The sequence below is a fragment of the Stenella coeruleoalba genome, assembly GCF_951394435.1.
Source record: "Stenella coeruleoalba genome assembly, chromosome: X".
NCBI classification, from domain to species: domain Eukaryota; kingdom Metazoa; phylum Chordata; class Mammalia; order Artiodactyla; family Delphinidae; genus Stenella; species Stenella coeruleoalba.
Window position 1 is genome coordinate 96866454 of NC_137152.1, and position 17580 is coordinate 96884033.

At 48.6% G+C, this 17580-nt stretch overlaps 1 protein-coding gene across 15 annotated transcripts in view; it reads right to left on the reverse strand.

Moving 5' to 3' along the window:
* Positions 1–847: 847 nt before the first annotated feature.
* SEPTIN6 (septin 6) overlaps positions 848–17580 on the reverse strand; it is a 67112-nt gene continuing 50379 nt past the window's right edge. For 4 of the 15 annotated variants that reach the window (XM_079911536.1, XM_079911526.1, XM_079911535.1 and 1 more), the window contains 5 exons: positions 16350–16518; positions 13359–13491; positions 10674–10864; positions 8565–8626; positions 3903–5129 (listed from right to left, as the gene is read on the reverse strand). In XM_079911536.1, the coding sequence (XP_079767662.1) occupies positions 5059–5129; positions 8565–8626; positions 10674–10864; positions 13359–13491; positions 16350–16518 (626 nt within the window). In that variant the 3' untranslated portion in view covers positions 3903–5058. The other 11 variants (XM_079911530.1, XM_079911537.1, XM_079911529.1 and 8 more) reach the window with 7 other exon arrangements.

Consider the following 17580-nt stretch of genomic DNA (forward strand, 5'->3'; position numbering starts at 1 on the left):
TTCTTCTTTTACAGGGAAGTTTTGACCACAACTTGCCCCAGAGCATACACAGCTGGCAAGTCTGTCTGGCTCCACAGCCGGTATTTTTCCACACCTCAGTGCCTGCCGGGGCTCGGTGACGTCACAGGCAAGTGTTGTTCCCGCTCGGCTGCCCCCTAGTGTGCGAGCTGCGCAGACGCAGGCCAGTGTCGTTTCCCCCGGTACCCGCTCAGACGCCTCCAGGCCTCGGTTCGAAGAGGGTATCCACCACCCTCCGGTCTCCAGCATCTGGCCATTCGGGAAATGAAGCTGAGGAAAGGAAACCGCACCTCGACGGCGACCAGAACTATGAAAACTGACCACTCTCCCTCTTGCCCGCTTTAATGCTGGCAGGGACAAAAGGAGGATTCCCTCCCTAGGAGACCCTATCCATAGAAGGCTTTTCAAGTCATATCCATGAATTTTAGGGATGCTCACATCACAGTATTAAATAAGACATGCAGCGCAGAGTTCTTTTCCTTCTGGAATTAAAACTCACCCGAATCTTATTCTGTAGGGTTTGGCAACTCCACTTTCTCCATCTATTTATTATCCTGGAAGATAATGAGCTCAACGCATCAGTTAAGTCCATGCTAATGAAGGAAAAGTAAAGGACTTCCTGCTCATCTCCACCTCACCCCATGGAAATTTCAAGCCCAGGTGGGGGGAGTAGGCCCAGCAGCCTACCCAGGAAGGTTGCAAACTGGCTGATGGTGCCTCCCTGAGCTCCTCGGTCACCCCCTTTGAAAGGAAGCCACCCACTCCTCCTAAGGCAAACCGCGGTGGGCCCATCACCTAATGATCACACAGCCGTTGAGCATTTCTTTGAATTTTATTGAAAATTGACATGGACATTAGAAAGGTATCAAGCTAAACAATGCTGGTTTCGGGATGTTTCTCCTGGCGAATGAAAGCCCCAGAGGGCCAATGACTGGTCACATCTCTGAGCAAAAAGAACAAAGGAGAAGAAAGGAAAAACAGACTCTGGAAAACATGCAAAGAGGCTCTCTCAAGAGACACAGAACAGTGGAATGGCAATGGTTGTAGGGATATATGGGAATGAGCACACTCACATGGTATTTTGATGCAAGTTAAACCAATGAATTCAAGGCAGATTTATCGACATCAAAGCTCTCCCTCCAGATCCCAAGTTGAGCAGAAACTTCTCTCAAAACCCCAACTGGCCTTGGAAGGTTGAACGGAGTCATTTTGCTCTCACTAAGCTTAAACTCCCCCGACTCTCCCTTCTCCACCTGAGAGTTAGTAGATCCACTTCCCCCACTTGCTGGGGGGTCTGCAGAAGGTCTGTGAATGCTGAAGAAGACATGAATGTTGCTCGACTTTCTCATCCATATTCAGAAATGTTTAATAGTGGCTGTAGACAGTCAACCCATTGAACCAGAGAATTGGTGTTTAAAAAGAAAAACAGAAAACTCAAACGAAAACTTGTGAACAGTACTTCCACACCCACAGCTGAGGTCTCCTGCCTCAGTCACTTACACTTGGGTGAGTCGTCCTGCAGTTGTCTCTCTGAGGCTACATTTGGTCCATTCTCCAGCTCGGATGGTTCTTTGCATGCCTTGTTAGGTTAGGACAAGACACTTCCATTTAAAATACCACGTAAGTCGGGAGAGAGCGTCTTGCCTGGACACAGGGACACAATGAACACTTGCTGTGTGGTGTGTGTGTGTGTGTGTGTGTGTGTATGCGCACGCACTTTGGAGGGAGAGGGAATTGGTTGGTTTCTGATTTGAGACAATATGGAACCCTAACTCTTCTACAATGGCAGTCTTCTCCTTTAGACTTAGTGCAGCTGCTGAAGACAAGATTAAAAAAAGCTGGAGAGGGAGAGAGAAAGAAAGAAAACATGAAATTAGCTAAAGAAAAAGGATATTCAGAATAAGACAGGGTGAGGGAAGTAGGCAGTGTGAGGTAGCACAGAGCATACTTGGAGAAGACAGGTGAGAAATGGGGTCGCTGATGGGCCATCACCACAGGGAAATGTGCTGAGGTTTTAAGAACACCACACACCAGTTAAAAGCTTCTTGTTTTAATTAAAACAAAAAGAGAGAGAGAGAGCACATATTAACAGCCACATGTGAATGCCAAATAATTAAAACAAAAAACATAAACAACAAAAAAGTGATCTGTACTGCAGCTAGGAAAAGCAAGCTTCTGGCTTAAGAGACATGAGGGATGTGTGTGTGTACACATGGGGATTTTTCAAGAAAACCGTTCTATCCCAGTCTCGGCTGGGGTGGGCGTGGAGCCAGACACAGACCATTTCTAACGACTGGTTTTGTTTCACCAGAAGTAAACAGAGTACTTAGGGTATTTTTTAAAATAGTAATAACTGTACCACTTAAAAAGTCTTTTCACTGAAGAAGGAAGAAAACCTTTCTGTCTACAGTGAGACAAGCTACCCAATAAAATAAGCATTTTAATTCTTTTAATAGCCTTGGTTGACTTCCTAAAGGTCTCGTGTTCACTCACAGGGTAGATTTTTGTTTACCAAACTTCCTTGATGACAAGGATCATCTAGGGCACCTGTTAAACATCCGTCCGCACGCCCCATTCCAGACTCCCAGGAAAGCTGAGCAGCTAACAGGTGCCTGTGACTCTTATCGTCAGCGGAAGTGCTCAGTGCTGGCCTAGAGCCCTCTGCTTTGCGTGTCCCTTCCCACCCCATCCTCGAATATTTTCTTATGGGATAAAAACCTCAAAGGCCCTCTAATACTAACTATTCATTTTCTCTGGAACATCAAAAGACTTGTCTCTAGGAACATACATGAACACATTGAGTCCATCTATAAAATGGCTCGGGACTCAGGACACACTGCATTTAGCCTGGCTTCTGCCATGAAACAGGACTGGGGCGTCTGGCAAGTCCCTTCATTTCTCGGGGCCTCAATTTCCTCTTACAAGAAAGTGGGTCCTATCTGTCTTCTGGACCAAAATGTCTCCCCTCATACGAAATTCCTGCCTAGTCTCTGAAGGTCTCTCAAAGGCTGGGTGGCTCTAATACCTTTTGAAGTTTTCAGAGCTCCTCACGCCTCAAGCAGTTAATCTGTAAACAAATGCAAATGAGGGAGCCTCCGATTTGTAATGCAAATAATTACAGCGGATGGAGACCGATTCGTTGTTTATGTTTGGGATTCTTGGGAAGCAGCCGTGAAACTGGTCACAGAAACATCAAAGCTACAAATAAGCAGCCTTTCCCAAGACCTGACAGCCCTAGCTTAGCATGTCCCTGAGCTACTGGCTGAGTACCCAAGCTTTTTTGTTTTTTAAATCTCCGAGCACAGGGTCTCCGAAAATGCTCCACGGTGTGACTTGGATTTTCTCAAGAAACTAGCTTATGCTTTCGCAGCACCACCTTCATACTTGCTTCTGGCCACTCACCAATCAGTGACTCACCAAACAATACATGTCAAAACTGCACTCTTGCTTTGCCAACAAGAAAAGATAAAGTGTGTGCATTTGTTTGCTTTTCGTTTTTTTCTGCTTTTTGCTTCCTGTCATTATCTATTATTGAAGAGAGAACTCCCCTTCCCATTCTCAATACTTCAAAAAGGCCTGAAAATTTCACATAGCCTTGTTTGTGTGTTTTGAAAGAAAGTGACCAAAAAAAAAAAAAACCCTCAAAAATAAAAAAGAAGGTCATGGTCAGTGCCAGTGGGACTGTGAGGCAGAAATCAAAAGAAGAGGTGGGGCTTGAAGTGGAAGTACATGGCAGGGGCAGGGGACCCAGCTGCCTGGCGCTCCAAAGGAAAGCTGTCAGTTACAATAGGAACCTTGGCTTAAAAGGCTAAATGGAGTCCAGTCCAGCTGTAGCGGGGAATACTATTCAGTACACAGCCATGGATTACTGCAAAGGAAGGGCAGAGAAACGGCGTGTTAGCCACAGATCGTTGCCAGGTCACTCCAGCTCTCACTCTCTCACTGGCCAAACACCAAAGGCCACTGTGCCTCATGGCCCTGACAATGGAGGGCTCTCAACTTCAAAGGGGCTCCCAAAGCCACTATCGGATGGGCCCCATCATACAAATCAGGGCTGGAAGATTTTTAAAATACCAAATCCTTAGACTGGAGACAAAGTTAGGGACCTTCCAAGGCACACCTCTTTTCTCCTCTCCAACTGATAGTCTCACCTCTTCTTATTGTGTGGCACGCGCAAAATACAGATTGAAACTCATCATCACATTCACCAAACAGACTGGAAGATTCATCAGAGCAAAACTGAAAACACTGATTCTTTGACCACTCAGTTTAGCAGTTTGTGACAGGGGATGGTTATACCTGCTACTGGCCCTGCCTTATTGGGATGGTGTGGCGTCCTAAGGGAAATTACAGAGGAGATGCTGAGACACCTCGTGACAATTCCCTAAGACACTAGGTTGGTACTAATATTCAGGTTTATTCTGCCTTCTGCATCTGTGGGGTACTCAGAATAACAGAGAGGGGAAATTCATGCTACTTTCTTCAGCAGTCGTGTTGTCTGGGAAGGGCTGGCTGTAAGTAAACTCGTTCCAGGTTTTTAACACAGCTTGAGTGCAATTATTTTGAGTGAATCAAAACTGGAGAGGGCTGGGCTGACAGGCCAGGAGGAGAAGGCACCAAAGGATTCTCCTTCTGGAACCCTCTGAGAAGAGGCTGCGGCTCTTCTGTTGGGGGCTGAGGGATGGTTGGGGAAGCCAAGTGACTGCGGACTCATGGGGAAAGCCGTGCCGACTGGCGCTCACCCAGCCATGGTGGATGCAAATACCTCAGGGGAACAAGCAGCAGCCAGAGTTGGACCAGGGAAGCTGGTGGTATAGAAGAGCAGGTGGGACCCCTGAACATGTTACAGTCCAGCAAAGATGGAGTGGGGAGTGGCCGGCTGGGGGCGCTGGGAGGGGCACTGGAATGCAGGATGCATCTTTGAACCACGTGACTGATGGCTTCTTGACCAGAGGCCAGACGCCGTCCTCAGACTCTCCGGCTTCTATAAACCTTGGCAGGAAGAAAGGGGAGGGCACGGGTTCTGTGCCCACAGATGTGTTAAGGGGGAATTAGAGACAGGGAAGCCCAGCTCTGTTGCACAGGAAAAGGGCGTCTACAGGAAGCCCAAACTGAAAATGAAAACAGAAGTTGGGTTAATGAATGGATGGATTAATGTCAAAAAAAAAAAAAAGGTTAGAAGAAAATGTCTTGATGACTAATGGATAAATTAGAATATAGCTGTGTTAGATGGTCTTAAGTCCTTATTGCACTGGCTTCTGGGAACATGCTTTCTCTCTCATTCACCCACACACCTCTGAGTGGCGACCACAGTGGCATTAGCTAGCAAAACAATTATCAACAGCCACAAGAATACTTCTCTCTTCTTAATTCCTAGGTCCTCACTAGTGCCCCCCACCCAGACACCTTGTAGAGGAATACCTTTAGCAAATCTCCAGGTGGCCTCAGGCCACGGCACAGCGCGCCAGGCTCTCAGCCACTGAGTGCCTCGCCCCATAGGGAAAGCAGAGGAGGTAGAGGTTTCACCTTCGGAGAGTCCCAGTCCACTACCTGGTACCCCTGGGGCAAGATCTGTTCGAGACGTGTCTGGGGGCAGTAACTGGGCTCTGCACTAGGGTCCGACCACAGTCACCTAAAAACCTGAACTACGGAAATCCATTATTGGTTTGTGTTCACACTGCACTTTGAACTTTCTCCCATTTAAACTTCATCCTTGTGACGCAAGTTTGACATATGAGGAGGCTGAGAAACACGGTGAGGCCAACGGACTTGCCTGAGGTCACAGAGAAAGTCACAACCAAGAGGCGCAGCACCTGAATCCCTTGGCTGTTTGATCAAGACTCTTTCCTTCACGCCACAGTGTCCCTGAGAACTCCTTGCCTGTGGATCTAAGCCCCTGGTTATTTTTTACCTGAACACATTTATCTCATTAAATAAAGATACTGGGGAGGGACAGTTAAAAGCATATGCTGAGTATGTTTGTACAGTCACTTCCTCGGAGTGAATACATCCACGCCTACACACCCACACACACACACTCACGTGAGTGGCAGTGTATACCAGGAACTAGGCGTTTTGCATTCTTGTTCCTCGCTATGTGAGCATTGGCAAGTCTCTTAAATTCCCCACTCCTCCATTTGTTCATCTTGTCAACTGAAGGTCAGCCCTTTCTCCTCTACCTCACGGGACTGTTGTAATGTGGAAATGAGGTACCATACGGAAAAACACTTTGAAGAGTGTGAAAATGTAATACAACTGCTCAGCTCTATTTTTCTTCTTTGTCTACTTCCTAGGGCAAGAGAAACCTATAGAACACTGCAACAGCCTACGTCCTGGGCTGCACGGGAAGGCTGAAATATTTTGATATGTGTGTACCGTCCATGCACTGGGCACCCCCAACCAAGGGTCAAGGGGCCAGCAACCACTGAGACATAGCACCTGCAACTGTGTGCGGGTCACAGAGGAAGGATTTCTCTTGCAACTGCAGACAGCTGCCAGCAGTGCCTCAGGCCATTTCAAAACCAGCAAGGAACAGTAAGCCTCACTCTGCCTGCACTCTAGTTAATGAGGGGTGGCCTTTGTGATCCACCCCTGAAATGAGGGCTTTGGGGGATGGACGGGTTGCCTTTGCTGCTTTCAGACCCCAGGGAGCCAAGGCCTCCTTCCCCTATTTGGTTTGGAACGGCTTTTGTGGTGTGCTGGCGAGGAGCATGCCAGAAAAAGCCAACCTACTCAGGGTCGGGGTTGGCTGTTCCCACTGTTTGCCAATTGCCTCTCACTTGGAAAGTATGGCTTTAATTATAGTTTTGCCAGGACTCATTTTAGTAATGGCCATTACCAATGATTTACTCTGGGAAGGCTGAACCAAAGTGTGTCAAAGAGCGTTAATTTGGGTTTCATTAACTGAAATCTAACTGAACAGGATGCAACTTTCCTGTTGTCCTCATTGAAAATGGGGGGGGGGCAAAGAAAATACACATGAACTGAGTGCCGGCCTCTGTGCTGGGCACTGGGACTGCAGCCATGGACAGACACTCTCGGAGTTGTGAGTCTTCCTAGGTGGAAACCTGCTGTTTCATTCAAGTCAACTACCAGGGCGCTGAGACTTGCTTTTAAGCCAGACAATAAATCATTTCATTGTTCTTTTCGGGTTGTTTCCTTTGGCCCAATTTCACGGGCCTTATGTTTCAGAAGCCTCTATGGACTTCCTCTTCGGGATTTGCCTGAAAGTAGGATGTTTTGCCAGCTGCCCAAAGTCCCCAGGGCAGTAGCTGCAGCGATTAGTCCGCTGACTAACAGCAGGCTCTCCATTTAAATCATAAGTTCCATGGGTGAGTGGGGAGAAGTCTTCTCAATATTTTATAGTCCCTGACCCAAACAAAGCAAATGTAAAAGGCATTTATGAGACAGCCGGGGTATTCTGAACACTGACTAGAAATTTTATGTGAACGAATTGTTCATTTTGGGGGTGTGATAATGGTGGCGTTGTCGTTATTTATTTTTTTTTTAAGAGTCATGAGCTCTTAGAGATGCATGCTGAAGTATTTACAAATGAAATGATATGGGTTTCGCTTTGCAGTAATCCAGCCGGTTTGGAGCAATAGATAAGACAGGATTGGCGTATGCTGACAGTTGTTTGGGGGCTGTGTTGTGGGTACATGGGGCTGCATTGTACTGTCCTCTCTCTTCTTTCGTTCCTGCTTGAAAGTTTCTATGGTAAAGTTTAACAATGGTAATAAGCCTAATTATGTTAGATTTAAAATATTTATGTTCCTCCCCACTCACTACCTGAGTCTAGTTAAAAAGATAGAGGCAACTTAATCATCGCTATAACCAACGTATAAACTATGTGATGCCAGGGGCTGCTTTATTCACTCCTGCAGACACAACACCTAGCCCTGAGGAATCCATCTTACCAACGGTTACCTGCTTACCTACTTATCAAAGGTGTTCATGAAGCTGGTACTTGTAGAATTAAATATTCTATAATATCTGAGAACCTTCATTTTCTTCCACTTTTATTATAGTTTTGGGGGCCAAACGAAATTAGAGAACTTGAACCCCTCAGGTAAGAAACAGCCACCAGAGGGAAACAGAGAAGCAAGTTTCCGTTGGCTCAAAACATTCCCAAACCTGGGCGCCAAGGCTGACCGTGACGTTGCAGAACAGGGCTTGTGAACTCAACAGTTCCCCTCGTCACAGCAGTTTAGTTAATTTTGAAAGTAATGATGAAGGCGCCTTTAGAAAAAAAATGGCCAAAATTGAAACTTCAAATATTGATCACAGGATCTACCTATGCTACCTAGCTGTTCTAGCAGCAAAAGTCTGAAAACACCCCACTTGTCATCAGGAAGGCAAACATTCCCACATGTATACCTGAAATCACACCAGCCTATTTTTTCATAATATAAGTCACAAGAGAATACCAGCTAGAACAATGAAGCAGCTTCTTTGATATTAGATACGTGTGTTGGGCAGGGGGTGGGATTCGGGGAGACGTGTTCTAGAAGCCACTGGCAGTTCTATTTAGAGTTAATGAAGCTTACCGGGACCCTGGGTCTCATGCAGCATGCAGCAAACAGCAGAGTTAACTGTAAAACAGTAAAAGCTGATGAAGGTGGAGTGAGCTTGGGGAGAAATCAAATATTATGAATCAAACATAATATTATGCTGACACGAACAATGAAGAGTTAGAGGTCAGAGGAGATTAGGAGGAGTGGGGAGGGGAAGAAGGGAGGGTGTGCTGGTAGGGACCCCCGAAACACCGGTACTCTTTCTTAACCTCTTTAAGGGCAGCCAAAGGAAGTTCTCAGTATGTGACTCTACTAGATCCGATCACCATCTCTCAAGAAGAAATGCTTCTACCCCTACTTCCGCCCTCAACCCCCGCCCCCCCATCATCACCACGGGACAAGGGTGACACAGGTCTAATGATGGGTCTTCCAGAGGTTAGCCAACTGTTCAGGGAATTACATAAGAAGCCCACACCTGGGGCCACTTATATATCTGGAAATACAGAAGAGGACCCCTTATTGGGGTCCTCTGCCTGGGGGTGGGGTGGCAGTCAGTTAATTGAGGGCAACGAGGAGAAAGCCTGGCCTGGGAGGAACTTCCACTGAACAGCTCAATAGGGACTATTTATAGTTGAGTGTCAGTGGGGTCCCAACAAATGAATCTCCTAATTCCTGCCAGCAGGCCATGAAACTGCCCCAGGGACTGAGTTAACAAACACCACAGGACTACGGAAGGCCGGAAGACAAATTTAGACTTTTCTGATCTTAAAAATAGGAATCCATTCCTGCCGGCGCAACTAACACAAGTCAGTTAATATACAGTGCGCCCAAAGAGGTTTTTTTCGGGCTACCTGAACTTTATCTATCAGGTAATACCACAAAGAGTTAGTCTGTGACTTTGACATAGAGTGTGAGATTCAGTAACAAAAAATCTCTGGACTAATTGGTGAAAATACCCAAATTACACTTTTGAAAAAAGAATATTCAGATGGCAAAACTGAGTGCCTTTAAATATAAGCTATTTTACTGTTGTATTTTATTGTTGGTGAAATGTTATACTGTTTTATCCTTAAGTGATAAGCCAGGCACAGAAGAAAGGATGCTTCCGCCTTCTGGCAAATATCCAATAGTTGAGTCCAGCAACAAGTGGCTAAGAACAGAAGGCAATGACCAGGGACATGTTTCAGATCCTCGGGCCGCTTTACTAAGGACACTGCTTGACACTGCAAATGAGGGCTCCTCCAGTCACACTGCACAAACAACTAGAGCGCAAGGGACCACCGGATGTTTTCCTGGTGTTGTACAGGTCCCGTCGGAAATGCTTTTCTCTTCTCTGGTTCTGGGATAAGGGATGGATAACTTCAGCAAGCAAGGCCTGGGCTTGGGTCAGGGATACTGACCCACATGGTAACCAAGAGCTCATGCTATCCTGCCTCACCAAACGCCAGGGGAGACAGATGGATTGTACAGTCATCCCCGGCGTGGAGGATGGTGCCCGCGGAGGATACTAGCATCTGAGGGTTCCCCACCAAGTCCCCGGTACCCCAGGCTGGGAACAACAAAGCAGCCAAGAGGGAGGGACGGGAAGGGGTGAGAAATCAGGACCAGGTTGCAGCCTTCAGCGGCAGCACTTGAACCCTGTTGGCCGCAGCCGTGAGAACTGAGCGGGGGGGCGAGGGGGGGTCTCCAGGCATGGAGAGGTGAACCACCTTAGACCTAGGACAAGCGAGCAGAGGCCTGTGAGCTGGATCGGCTCCAGCCTCCCGGGGGAAAGAGGGTGCCCGGAGGCTCCTGCTACCCTCTCTCTGCGCTTCTTCCTGTTCTCTTTCCTGTAACTTTGCAGCTTCTCGTTGTTTCCTCCCTTCTTCTTTCTCCTGTCTCACATTCCTTTTGCTTTTCCTCCCCCTTTCCCTCCCTCTCCTCCTACCTTGAGTTTGCAGGGTTTTCCCAAGCGGGCCGAGCAGAGGGGCCGGGCCTCTGGGGCCACACACCGCCCTCCCCTACTCTCAGCTCCCCAAACTCAGGGAATCCGAAGGTCCGGTGGGGACACCGAGATCAGCCCACAGCTGGCCTCGGTCACCGCCCTGAGGGGATGAGCAGGAGGGGAGAGAGGCCCTCGCCCCAGAGCAGCCCACTACTTACTTCTTCTTCTCTTTGTCTCTTTTCAGAGTCTGTGAGCCTCCAGCCTGGGAGCCCTGGGACTGGAGCAGCTCGGCTGCCGTCTTTCTCTGTTTGAAAGCGTTCACTTCATCATCCAGGGATTTCTTCTTATCCTCCAGCTTCTTCTTCTCGTCCTGGTGTAGTTTCTTCAGACGGTCAAACTTCTCATGCAGCTGGCAGGGAAGCACAGGGAGTTTGGGGAGACCCCCTGTGAGCAGATCCCAGCTGAGCCCGGGGGGGGGGGGATGGGCAGGCTTGCGACCCTCAGGACCCTGGGACCTGACGGGCCATTTCTGCCAGGGACGGCTATGATAGCGCCAAAGGGCACCATGTTCTGGATAGTTCCCTTCTGCCATCTTACCTCTGTGTTTCTGCTGCGGAATATGGTCAGGGAACCGTGCATTCTGCTTAATCAAGCATTTTATTTAAAAGAGTCCCGAGAGTTACTACATGTGGATAAAAATAACAGCAGTGATAATATAGAACATTTACTGAGTGCTTATTATAGGCCAGGCACTGACTTTTATAAGCACTTTATATGTATTAACTCATTTAATCATCACAACAACCCTATGAGGTAGATTCTGTTATTGTCTGAATTTTATAAGGAAATAGAAGGTATGAGAAGTTAAGGAATTTGCCCAAGGTCAACTCATTCTTTTTATTTATTTATTTATTTATTTTTGGCTGCACTGGGTCTTCCTTGCTGCGTGCAGGCTTTCTCTAGTTGCAGCGAGCGCGGGCTATTCTTCCCTGCAGTACGTGGGCTTCTCCTTGCGGTGGCTTCTCTTGTTGCAGAGCACGGGCTCTAGGTGCGTGGGCTCAGTAGTTGTGGCTCGTGGGCTGTAGAGCGCAGGCTCAGTAGTTGTGGCACACGGGCTTAGTTACTCTGTGGCATGTGGGATCTTCCCGGACCAAGGATGGAACCCGTGTCCCCTGCCCTGCATCGGCAGGCGGACTCTTAACCACTGCGCCACCAGGGAAGTCCTTCAACTCATTCTTTAGATGATTATATAATGACATCTCTCTCAATATGAAAGGGGCCCCTGCCTTTTCTTATTCCCTCCAATCAGGGAGATCATGGGGAGTTGCAGAGAAAATTTCAGCAGTGCCGAAGCTGGTCAAAGACAAGACTTGTTCTTGGACATGGAAGGAGATAAAAGAATTTTAGAAAATGGGATGATTGCGGAAACCTCAGCTTTGATCAAGGGGAGGCTTAACTAGCCCTGAATAGAGCCAGAGACCCAAAGGAGAAGAGCAAGAATATTCTGGCATGCCACTGTGATAAGTGGATCAGAGCGCTAGGGGTGTAGGTGGTAACAAACTAGAATGTGATAAACTACCCTGAATAGTAAGAGCAGCCCAAGCATCATTTCACTTTCTTTTGAGGATTCAGGAGGGAATGGAGGGTTCTGCAGTACTCACAGTACATTGTGAAGGAGGTCACGTGTCCTACAGGTATCTGGGACTGTCACTGAGTAAGGGGTGGTGGATGACAGACCTGCTGTGTAAACCAGCTTTTGCTAGTCACTTGGGGCAGGCTGGTGGTGGAAGCTCTGCTGATCAGTTGCTTTCGTCTGGCTTTTGTTCACTGGCCTTTCACTCATTTTCTTTATCGTTGAGATCCCCTCACCTGTCTTCCTAAAAGTACTGGGTGATATTATTCTTCTGAAAAGTGAAACTGAAATGAAGTCAATTCTCTTGCCATGGGCTTTGGCAATAACACCGGACAGCAGATTAAAAGAGGAAGAGGCTTGGGAAGTAATTAAGTGCTTCCTTTCTTTATGGGTTTCGAGGCCCAGAGAGCTGAAGCAGTTGCTGACGTGACCAAAACTGTGCCTGAGGCCAATTAATCTGGCAGCAGTAGGGGAATCGGTAGTGGGACCTCGGAGGCAAGGCAATGGTTAGAGGGCTAAATGCACTCTACTCTATTAGTCACGGCTTAAGTAATGAAAACTCCAGACAGACCATCAAGCCTTAGTTTAAAAACTTGCTAGAGCCGCACCAATGTTTCTTTAATGCTAGCATGAAATGGAATAGAATATTCAAGTGGACGGGGAAATGCAGCAGCTGTCACTGGTTTAGGATTCAGCAAGGTACCTAGGACTCCCTGGGACCATCTTTCCCCATGGCCCTCAGGGCAAGCAGGATGGAGCAGGACTGCGAAGAAAGTGATCAACTGTCCCTACTGGGCTCCGAACTCCCAGAAAGGGGGGGGAATATCAGCCCGCCCCTGACCTCGAGGGGCTAGGTCAGGTCTTGACTCTTGAGTGGCGCTGCCCAATAGAACTTTCTGTGGCATGAGGGTTGAGCATTTGAAATGTGGCTAATGCAACTTATAAACTGAGTTTTAAACTGTACTTAATTTCAATTCATTTAAATTTAAATAGCTACATGGGCTAGCAGCTACCTTATGGGACAGTGCGGCTCTAGTGAACTAAGTAACAGAGAACGAGAAAACATCCCGGCCTTGGGGAATGAGGGATGGAGAAGACACAGATCTCACAGCCTCCTCTGTGCCAGCCAAGGCACGGCGACAGATGCTGCGCCCCATTCCTGCCCGGAGGCTGCAAGACTCCCCCAGCTGCTCTCTTGGGGCAGGAACCCCTGTCTTGCCCAAGTTCAGCCTCCTTTTCCTTCCCACCTGGCACGCAGGCTCACATTTACCTCTTTTTCTGCCTCTTTAAGTTCAGCTTCTTTCTCTTTGACTCTCTGGACGAACATCTGTCTCATCTCCTCTTCTTTTTTCTGGAGCTCCCCTAGGAACTCATTCCTTTTGGCCTCATACGTCTCCTGTAAGCTGCGAACATGGTCAGGTTAATTCCCCTGCCTTTGGAATGGCTCCTGCTCACTGAAAACTGGCCCCAGTGATCCTCCCTGGGTTCTCCCACCCTCTCTTCCTCAATTCTGTGGGACGTGCAAAAGCAGAAGCACAGAGCTGTGGGCACCTGGACTGGCACGTGACAGCAGGGTCACAGGGTGCTGCGGGGTTATGGGGCCACCCCGGTGAACCCGAGAGATATCTGGAACTGGGAGTGACTTAGAACATCTGCTTCTATTCCCTGATTTACAGATAAAGAGAGAGGCCCAGAGAAGTGAGGTGACTCGCTCAAGATCACACAGCTAGTTAGAGGGAGAGCTGAGACCGGAAGCTGGGTTTCGTCTCATAATCTAGGTCCTTCCACCTGCACTATGCTGCCAGGTCCTGGCTCTGAAACTGATCACATTGATGAACGATTTCAACAAACACTTGATGAGACTCCACCATGTGCTGGACACAGAAATAAGTGATACTATGCTAGTCACTCAATATCTAGAGCCAACAGCCACTGTGCCTGCCAAGGAACTCACAGTCTAGTGAGAGATGCCTGGGTTAAGTCTCCCTGCCCCCGGCCTGGACTTAGTTTTAAAGAAATAGGAGTTAGCCTGGTGAACATGAAGAGGATGTGTGCTCCGAAGAGGGCAGCCTGTGGAAGGGCACATGTGGAGAAGGAACGGCACACCTGGCTGGAGTAGTGGGCGACGAGGCTCCTGAGTGTGGCAGGAGAGAGCAGGCATTGGATGCCATGTTAAGACTTAGATGTTTTAAGCAGGGCTGACTTGATACGTTTTGAAAATGGGAAAGACCACTCTGGGCATCGTGTGAAGGACGGACTTTCCGACAATCCAAGTAAGAAATGACAGGATCTTAATTAACGTCAAGGGCTGGGAAGGAATGTGGGAATGGGAGACAAGCGAGGGAAGCAGAACTCCCAGGACTTGGGAGGAGTCAAAGATGATTCTGGTTTTTCGACTTGGGCAACCAGGTGGATGGTGGTGCTATGTACTCTGACAGGGAACACTGGAGAAGGAGTACGTTTAAGGAGATGAATTAAATTTGAGACAGCTTGAGTTTCAGGTACATCCTCTATGGGACAGCCAAGTGAAAATATCCAGTAAGCAGTGGGATCACCGGGTTTGGAGCTCAAAAGTAAGATGTTAGCTTGGGAGTAATCTATTTCTAGGTGGTAATTAGGGCTGTGAGAGTAGAAAGAACCAGCTGCAAAGAACATAGAGAGTGAAAGGAGCAGAGGCCATCAGAAAGAACAGGGAAAGGCAGAAGCTGAACAAAATGAACCTGTCGATGAGGCTTTGAAGGAGTAGCAGCGCGCGCGAGAGGACTGAAACCGGCCAGACCAGTGCTAGAAAAGCGAACGGCGGAGAGAATTTCGGGGAGGAGGCAGAGGGGACGAGTATCAAATGCTATGTTGAGATTAAAAAGAGATGGGACTCAGAGGCCACAGTGGAATTGGCCGTGAGTATGTGACTGCTGACCTTGGAGAGAGGCGTCTGCATTCAGTGGTGCAGTGGAGGCGGAAGCCAGTAAACACGGAACAATTCTTTCCCCTTCCCATCACAGCCAAACTCCTTGACAGGGCGGAGGCTGGTGACGAGGAGCAGGGTGAGGGAGAGTTTCTTTAGGATGAGAATGTCTGCCTGCAACGTGGAAAGGAGCCAGCAGAGAAAACGTGCAGAGGGCAAAGACGCGGGAAACAGAGGTAGTCAGGCTGGAGGCGACCTAGGAGGGGAGGGGACTAGACGACACCTCTTCCCCCGCAGGTGCAGTTAAAGCTGTCGGAAGGGAAGGAGGGAGAAAGCAAAGGCAACGCCCACCAGAGAGACCAGCATGTTTTCCTCCAACTCCAGGGGCTCCGGCAGCCCCTGTCCATGAAAGGGGCATTCACTCGCCCCTCCAGAACCAGGCATCCCCAAAGGAATGGCTATGCTTTGCCCCCAGGTGGGCTTTCTGCTGTGAACAAGTACTGTGGGATCTCAGAGGCCATTTGAAGGCCATCTTATCCCACAAGCATCCCCCTAACTTGCTTATCGAGGCCTGACAGCTCCTGAAAGGGGACCTGAGCTCCAATAAAGGACACCACATGGTAATTTACAATGTGGGGCTTACGTCACACACCATGCATCTAGATCAAACACTTAAACATATAGCTCCCATCAGCATAGTTATTTGAAAGCATTTGAAGCAATGTTTTCAAAAACATTCCTCTTCTCTGAAAGCATCTTGGTTCTGATTTGAAATGTCAATGATTATTAACATCCTGTGGTCAAAACAAAACTTGCCCTTGAACACAAACACTAAGGACAGCGACCGAAGAGCCGGAAGTTCATCAACACTTGTGCAATGACTGCTGCCTGGTCCCATCTGGTTTTGATAACAGGGAGGGGGCTGAAGAACAGACTGGAAACCCGACAGAGCAGAAGGAGCCTGATGTAGAAAGTAGGGCAGTGGCCAGACACAAACTGCCACGTGGCGGAACAAGGCCCGGGTTCAGGGCTCGCAGCTGCCGTGTGAATGCTTGTGGCGGCGAGACAATCGGCCTCGCCCATCCCCTGGCCTCCTCCCTGCCCCCACCCTTATAAGCAGGACAGCAATGCTTACCGAGCCCGTCCTGCCACAGCTCCCCCTGGCAGGTGTGCCGAGGCAGAGAAGGGACGGGCAAGTGGAAGTGGCGAGCGACTTAGCCCTGTGGCTCCAGGTCTGGGCACCCGTGTCTCACCTCCCCTGTGAATTCTCCAGGGCGAGGCTTCCCCACCGCACCCCCGCCCCGCCCCGCATCGTGTGCGCTGAGCTGAGCTGGGCCGGGCTGGTGGGAGAGGTACCTGAAGGGTTTGCTGTCGGGGTCGGTGTCCTTAAAGCCCATCTCCTCCAGCTTGCAGCGGCGGTACAGCTCATAGTGCCGGCTGTGGGTCTGCTCCCGGAGGTCCTCCATGTTGACCCGGATCAGCATCTCCCGCAGCTTCACAAAGTCGCAGTGGGCTTCATTTTCAACTGCATAGCAGCAGTTGGGGTATTGGAAAGGAAGGTCACAAGAAGCAGAAATGGACAAAATGAGACGGGAAATGTCTAACAGTGACATCGCCTTTCAATCTGTGTATATAGAGCTCGCAATTTTGCCTCCTAATTGGCTTTTCTACTAAAAAGGCAAATGAAAAGTTACAGGAATGACACTAATGGAAAACTGCAATACCATAAAAATATCTAAGAAGACATTCATTAGCACCTCAACCCAAATTCACCCACCAGACATTCACAGAAATGTTTGCTCTGCACCACTTTTAGGACGACGGCAAATGCACATTCAACCATCCATGTGATAAATACTTGCAAAATTTCTGTTCCCAGGATCATGTGAGGCACTGGAAATTCAAAAACATGGAGTCTTGCCCGTAGGAGCTTCCAGTTTAGTGGAAGAACATAATACAATGCAAAAATTACCAACATGGAGGTATGTAGCCAAGGTGCAACAAAAGCCCAGAAAAGCCCGGGGGCCTGAGAACTCCAGGGAGAGTAAAGGCTTCAACAAAGAGATGACCGACCCCTAAGATGACTCTTGAAGGAAGGCTAGGAATTAATCAGGCAGATAAGGGACTCATCCTTGCAAGATCTCAATGAGGTCAGGCAAGGTTACACAACTAGAAGTCGCAGGGTTAGGATTGCAATCCAGGTCCTCTAAAGGAGAGACAAAGGCTATGACCAGGTGCCAAAGTCCAAAGGATAAGGGAGAAGAACTAGGACATCAATAGATGACAGTGACAAGGAGGGATGTGGACCACAGGTGTGGCCCATCTGTATGGCAGAAGCTTCAAAGGAGGTGTTTTCAGAGGGTGGATAATGGCCTGATGGCAGCAATGATGACCAGGACAGAGTGGGCCCCACTTTCCAGCCTGAGTGAACAAGCCCCCTCCTCAAAAGAGTAGCATCTGAGATGATGAACAGGCACAGTCACCCCAGATTCTGTCTCACGGGTCTGGGAGAAGGTCGTGGGGACAGGGAGGGACACGAGGATGACAGGGTGGGGCAGGGTTGCAGCAGATTGCATTGCGGTCATCA